At 41.1% G+C, this 7,337-nt stretch overlaps 1 protein-coding gene across 1 annotated transcript in view; it reads left to right on the top strand.

Moving 5' to 3' along the window:
• The first annotated feature begins 2,499 nt into the window (after positions 1–2,499).
• Positions 2,500–7,337, top strand: part of HAO1 (hydroxyacid oxidase 1) — a 43,417-nt gene continuing 38,579 nt past the window's right edge. Inside the window, exon 1 of the mRNA XM_082249960.1 lies at positions 2,500–2,723. Coding sequence (XP_082106086.1) covers positions 2,587–2,723 — 137 coding nt within the window. The 5' untranslated portion in view covers positions 2,500–2,586. The remainder of the gene's footprint in view (positions 2,724–7,337) is intronic.

The raw sequence follows: 7,337 nt of genomic DNA, 5'->3' as shown, positions 1-7,337 counted from the left end.
GCAATGTCGCAGTACCGCAAAAAAAATTGCAGATCGCCGCCATTACGCGTTAAAAAAAAAAACAACAAAAATGACAAAAATCTTTCCCTTTGTTAATAAACGCGATAACTTTTGCGCAAACCAATCAAAATACGCTTTTTGCGATTTTTTTTTTACCAAACCTAGGTAGCATAAAACAAATTGGCCGAAAATGTTAAAAAATTTTGATTTTTACATTTTTTTGGGGGGAATTTCATATAAAAAAATGTGAAAAATATTGCTATTTTTGCAAAATTGACGCTCTTTTTTTGTTTATAGCGCATGATCAAAAAATCGCACAGGTGATCAAATACCACCAAAAGAAAGCTCTGTTTGTGGGAAAAAAAGGACGCCAAATTCGTTTAGGTACAGCATCGCACGACCGCGCAATTGTCCGTTAAAGTCACGCAGTGCCGAATCGCAAAATACCCCCTGGTCGGAATGGGGGTAAAATCTTCCGGGGCTTAAGTGGTTAAAGAGGCGTTCCGCCTGGAGAAAATACATTCAAAGTCAGCAGCTACAAATCCTGTAACTGCTGACTTTTAATATATAAACACTTACCTGTCCAGGGAGCCCACGATGTCAGCGCCCCAGCCAAATTTTGGATTGGCTGCCACCGCCATTCTTTCTAAGGGAAACTGGCAACAACTTTCGGCTTCACAACCGGTTGTGCGCATTCTTATAGGTTCGACGGCGGGGGAAGGAGAAGGAGGACGGAACTTCTGGTGGACGTCGCTGCGGCGCTGTCTCCCGGAAGTGGGGAAGCGTACCTGTCAAAATAGGTACCCATTCTCCCCTCCCCCCTGAAAGGTGCCAGATGTGGCATGGGGGGGGGGGGAGCAAATGAGTGGAAGTTACACTTTTGGGTGGAACTCTGCTTTAAGCAATTGACTGCGCAGATCAGCTCAGGTGTGTCTACAGTCCTAAATAACTTACCCTGCCACACTCATGTTCCCAGCATTGCTGTGCCCACTTGACCACAGACCTCCATTGTATAAATGGGAACAGCATTCATTGCCTCATCACAACGATCGTTCACAGGAGAGACAGAACGGCGGTCTGTGAGAGGGGAAAATGGAGATCTTGTGTTTCTGCTAAGTAGGAACACAGATCTCTGTCTTCCCCCAGTCAAAGCACCTTCCCCACAGTTAGAAAGCACTCCCTAGGAGCACACTTAACCCTTTTATTGCCCCTGATGTTAACCCCTTGCCTGCCGGTGTCATTAGTACAGTGACAATGCATTTTGTTTTTTGAATTGGTGTCGCTGGTCCCCAAAAAGTGTCAGTGTCAGGTTTGTCCCCCGCAATGTCGCAGTCCCGCAAAAAATCGCTGATCTCTGCCATTATTCGTAAAAACAATAAAAAAAAAAATAAAAGTCCATAAAAATATCTCCTAGTTTGTAGACGCGATAACTTTTGCACAAACCAATCAATATACGCTTATTGGGATTTTTTTTACCAAAAATATGTAGCAGAATACACATTGGCCTAAAATGAGGAAGAAATTTTATTTTTTTATTTTTTTTTATTCGGAATATTTTAAAGCAGAAAGTAAAAGATATTGTTTTTTTTTTCAGAATTGTTGCTCTTTTTTCGTTTATGGCGCTATAACTTTTGAGCAAACCAATCAATATACCCTTAGGCCCCTTTCACATGGGCTTTCCGATCCGGTCCTCCTGTCAGTTTTTCAGGCGGACCTGATCAGACGCTCCATGCTCAGTGGTGAAATCTCCGCTGACACCCGCTGCTATCCGATCCGATCCTGTCTGTGAAATCCGGACGGTTGGAAACCCTATTTTTCTGGAGGATCGGATCGGATAGGATCAGATGAAATCAGACAGGCGGTCCATTTTCATTCGATCTCCCCATAGAGGAGAGCGGGGATCTGACAGGTCCGTCTCTGCAAAGTAAGCGGAGACGCAGCTGTCATCCACCTGCTCAGTGAAGATCGGAGGATCGATCCCCGCTGAGCAAAATGGAGTTCGTTGGACGCACCGCTCGTGTGAATGGATTTGAATTTTTTTTTTTTTACCAGAAACGTAGCAGAATACATATTGGCCTAAATTGATGAAGAAATTTGATTTTTTTAATGGATATGTTTTATAGCAGAAAGTAAAAAATATTGTTTTTTTTTTTGTTTTTTTCAAAATTGTCTTTTTTTGCTTATAGCGCAAAAAAAAAAAAAAAAATGCAGAGGTGATCAAATACCACCAAAAGAAAGCTCTGTTTGTGGGAAAAAAAAGGATATTTGGGTACAGCAAAATTGTCAGTTTTTTTTTTTTTTTTTTAAATAACGCAGGGGGTAAAACCTTCTGGAGCTGAATTGGTTGATATGGCCGTATAATATACACATTATCCCTTTTCCAAATGACAAATGTCCCGTGCAGACTGCAGGAGAAAGTCCACGCACATGAAACCTCCATTTACACATTGACAGAGAAACCAAACACAGGCCATGCAAACATAAGAGAGAGAAATGGTTATTTATTATCCACATCCCCCGTCCTACAGCTACAAATAGCTCATCATTTGAAGTGCTGAGCAGCTTCCATAAAGACACCGGCCCAAAATGTCTGGAAAGTTAATAACAGTGGAAGATTTTGAGAAACATGCCAAATATTATCTTAAGAAGTCAGTATTTGATTATTACCGATCAGGAGCGGACGGTCAGCAAACGCTGGCAGACAATGTAGCAGCATTTTCAAGGTAAGTTACCATGTCACAATATTTTTTTTTTTTCCATTACCAAAAGATTCTATTGATAAATCAACAAAGGCAGAGAACGTGAGCCACGGGAAACAAAGATTAGTGTCTGCAGGGACACTGCAATGGACAGGTACACTTTTTGATAGCGCTATCCGTATTTTCTATAGTGCTATCCCTATTTTCTATAGTGCTATCCGTATTTTCTATAGTGCTATCCCTATTTTCTATAGTGCTATCCATATTTTCTATAGGGCTATCCCTATTTTCTATAGTGCTATCCCTATTTTCTATAGTGCTATCCCTATTTTCTATAGTGCTATCCGTATTTTCTATAGTGCTATCCCTATTTTCTATAGTGCTATTCATATTTTCTATAGTGCTATCCATATTTTCTATAGGGCTATCCCTATTTTCTATAGTGCTATCCCTATTTTCTATAGTGCTATCCCTATTTTCTATAGTGCTATCCGTATTTTCTATAGCGCTATCCGTATTTTCTATAGTGCTATCCCTATTTTCTATAGTGCTATCCATATTTTCTATAGTGCTATCCCTATTTTCTATAGTGCTATCCCTATTTTCTATAGTGCTATCCGTATTTTCTATAGTGCTATTCATATTTTCTATAGTGCTATTCCTATTTTCTATAGTGCTATCCCTATTTTCTATAGTGCTATCCCTATTTTCTATAGTGCTATCCATATTTTCTATAGTGCTATCCATATTTTCTATAGTGCTATCCCTATTTTCTATAGTGCTATTCATATTTTCTATAGTGCTATCCGTATTTTCTATAGTGCTATCCCTATTTTCTATAGTGCTATCCGTATTTTCTATAGTGCTATCCGTATTTTCTATAGTGCTATCCGTATTTTCTATAGTGCTATTCATATTTTCTATAGTGCTATCCGTATTTTCTATAGTGCTATCCGTATTTTCTATAGTGCTATCCGTATTTTCTATAGTGCTATTCGTATTTTCTATAGTGCTATCCGTATTTTCTATAGTGCTATTCATATTTTCTATAGTGCTATTCCTATTTTCTATAGTGCTATCCCTATTTTCTATAGTGCTATCCCTATTTTCTATAGTGCTATCCCTATTTTCTATAGTGCTATCCATATTTTCTATAGTGCTATCCCTATTTTCTATAGTGCTATTCATATTTTCTATAGTGCTATCCGTATTTTCTATAGTGCTATCCGTATTTTCTATAGTGCTATCCCTATTTTCTATAGTGCTATTCCTATTTTCTATAGTGCTATCCGTATTTTCTATAGTGCTATCCGTATTTTCTATAGTGCTATTCATATTTTCTATAGTGCTATTCATATTTTCTATAGTGCTATCCCTATTTTCTATAGTGCTATCCCTATTTTCTATAGTGCTATCCATATTTTCTATAGTGCTATCCCTATTTTCTATAGTGCTATCCCTATTTTCTATAGTGCTATCCCTATTTTCTATAGTGCTATCCCTATTTTCTATAGTGCTATCCCTATTTTCTATAGTGCTATCCGTATTTTCTATAGTGCTATCCGTATTTTCTATAGTGCTATTCGTATTTTCTATAGTGCTATTCATATTTTCTATAGTGCTATCCCTATTTTCTATAGTGCTATCCCTATTTTCTATAGTGCTATCCCTATTTTCTATAGTGCTATCCCTATTTTCTATAGTGCTATCCCTATTTTCTATAGTGCTATCCCTATTTTCTATAGTGCCATTCGTATTTTCTGGCGTATAAGACGACTTTTGAACCTCAAAAAAAATCCCCAGAAATGGGGGGGGGGGGGTTGTCTTATACGCCGAGTATAATATCTCCAAGGTACCCTACGTATAAGTATTACTGGTAGATGTAATCTCAAGATGCTGGCTGTGCGGGAATCCTGCAACGGTATACCGTTATGTACCGTAGCTTCGGCTACATACAGTATACCACGCTGAGCCAATCACGGTGAGCGTTGTATTCTATTATTGAATACAAAGCCTGCTCGGATTGGCGGAGTAACATCAGCCCGCCTCTCTGACTCTGCCAATCCGAGCAGGCTTTGCATTTAGTGCCGGTTCACATATGTGCGGCTGCGGAGATCGCATGTAATTCGGAGCGCACTGCTCCTTCATTACATGCGATCTCCTGTGCGGATGTGAATTCAGCCATACACTTTGTATGGCTGAAATGCACACTGCACCCGCACCAAAGACGCACAGGACCCTTTTTTTCAGCCGCATCAGGACCGGATCGCACAGTGGTTCACACTTGTGCGATCCGATTCTGTGCGTACTGTCAGATTGCACTGCGATATGCGATCAAACTGGGGGTGTCGTTAACATTTCATTGACACCCCCTGCGTATCTCATATGGCAGTGTGAACTGCCAGAGGTGCGGATGCGATGCGGGAACAGCCTGCGTATTCGCAGCCTTCCCGCATTGCACAAGTGTGAACCGAGCCTCAATAATAGAATACATTGCTTACCATGATTAGCGCAGCGTGGTATACTGTATGTAGCCAAAACTACGGTACATACGATATACCGGTACAGGATTCCCGCACACCCAGAGTCTTGAGATTACATCTACTGGTAATACTGATACTTAGGGTACCTTGGAGATATTATGAGAGATTACATTTACACTACTTAGGGTACCATGGAGATATATGAGAGATTACATTTACAGTACTTACGGTACCTAGGCAATTAATAGGGCACAGACAGCCATCGCTTTGAGAGATTACATCTAATACTTTCTTACAGTACCTTGGAAATATATGAGAGATCTGAGAAATCTGATGTTTTTTAATGGTGTTGCCTTGCTTCGGAAGGGGGGTAGTCTTATACGGCGAGTATAGCCCAAAACCTATGTTTTAACTTGAAAATTAGGGGGGTCGTCTTATACGCCCAGTCGTCTTATAGGCCGGAAAATAGGGTACATGTAGAAGTCTTAGCTTTGTAAATTTACTGGTATACAATATTTAGAAGGCACAAATTATAGGCAGTCTTTGCCAGTGTAGTTCCATTTTACTCAAGTTGGATAGTAGATACCAAGCCCAGGCTATACATGGAAATGGAATAAAACACCGAAAATGGACAGCGCACAGGAGTGACAATGAGGTGTCAAAGGAGAATCAACAGGCAGCGATCCATAATAAGTGTCAATTTATTGAACGAATAAAACCACCTTACCACATGGGTCCAGATGGCGGTGAGGGCATTGTGGGATAGTGAATGCCAATGGTCAATGGGGGGTGGTCAAACGCTGTACCTCTTGGAGATTAGACTTGACAAAGCGCATGCACGCAAAACGCGTAATCAAGGCAGTGGGCTTGCTTGCGTTCCATGCTGGTTCCTGCATCTGGCTCCATCCCACCGAGTGACATTACTTCCGGCACCACGCTACCCTCGACCCTCCAGTACCATGACTTGTTTACGTGCCGGCGGCGGCTGGCCAGGATCCTCTTTTCACTCCACAGTGGGTCCCGTTCCCAGGACACCCCCACATCTCCAAGAGGTATATTGTTGGACCACCTCGCATTGACCATTGGCAGTCACCATCCCACAATGCCCTCACTGCCATCCGGACCCATGTGGTAACCTATTAGCAGTCCCTGGTTTTATTTGTTCATTAAATTGACACTTATTTTGGATCGCTGGCTATTGATTCTCCTTTGACACCTCATTGTCACTCCTGTGTGCTGTCCATTTTCAGTGTTTCATTCCATTGTATTTACATTCTATGCTTGGGACTGACAGCACAAGGATTGTTTGGTTTGGATATTTCAGGGTCATATTTGTCAACTTCCTTTTAGGGGGTCCTGATTATCAGCGCTTGGTCTTTTGTTTACAGACATACGTAGAAATAACTTAATTGAAACTAAAGCTCAGGATGGTTCTAGATGAGTGAATGGCGCACACAGACTGATGTATGGCGAGATTTTTTAAACAATAACAGCACATTTTCGTGCATTAGGGTTCAAATTGAATGAGCTAGAACCTACCTCTCAACCCGGAGAAAAAATCGGTCCAGTTGCGTTTTTTGCAGCATATCGCATTGTTCACTGAAAAGATTGTAGTACAAAAACCCCTTTCATAGGTGTGAGTGAGCGCAATACTAACCCCCCCATAAATTGTGTCAGTGGATGCAATAAAAACCTCCCATCAATTGTGTCACTGACACCAATGCTGAGGGTTAATATTGCATCCACAGACACAATTGATGGAGGTTACTGATGCGCTCACTGATACCGATGCTGGGGGTTATTATTGCATCCACTGACACAATAGATGGGGGTTCTAATTGCGCTCACTGACACTAATGCTGAGGGCTATTATTGCATCCACGGACACAATCAATGGGGTTATTATTGCGCTCACTGACACCGATGCTGGGGGTTATTATTGCATCCACTGACACAATAGATGGGGGTTCTAATTGCGCTCACTGACACTAATGCTGAGGGCTATTATTGCATCCACGGACACAATCAATGGGGTTATTATTGCGCTCACTGACACCGATGTTGGGGTTATTATTGCATCTACGTACACAATGGATGGGGAATATTATTGTACTCACTGACACCGATGCTGAGAGTTATTATTGCATCCACAGAC

This window comes from Pelophylax lessonae, assembly GCF_965119305.1.
Source record: "Pelophylax lessonae genome assembly, chromosome: 3".
In the NCBI taxonomy this organism is placed as follows: Eukaryota; Metazoa; Chordata; class Amphibia; order Anura; family Ranidae; genus Pelophylax; species Pelophylax lessonae.
This window is presented reverse-complemented; position numbering and strand designations above follow the sequence as displayed.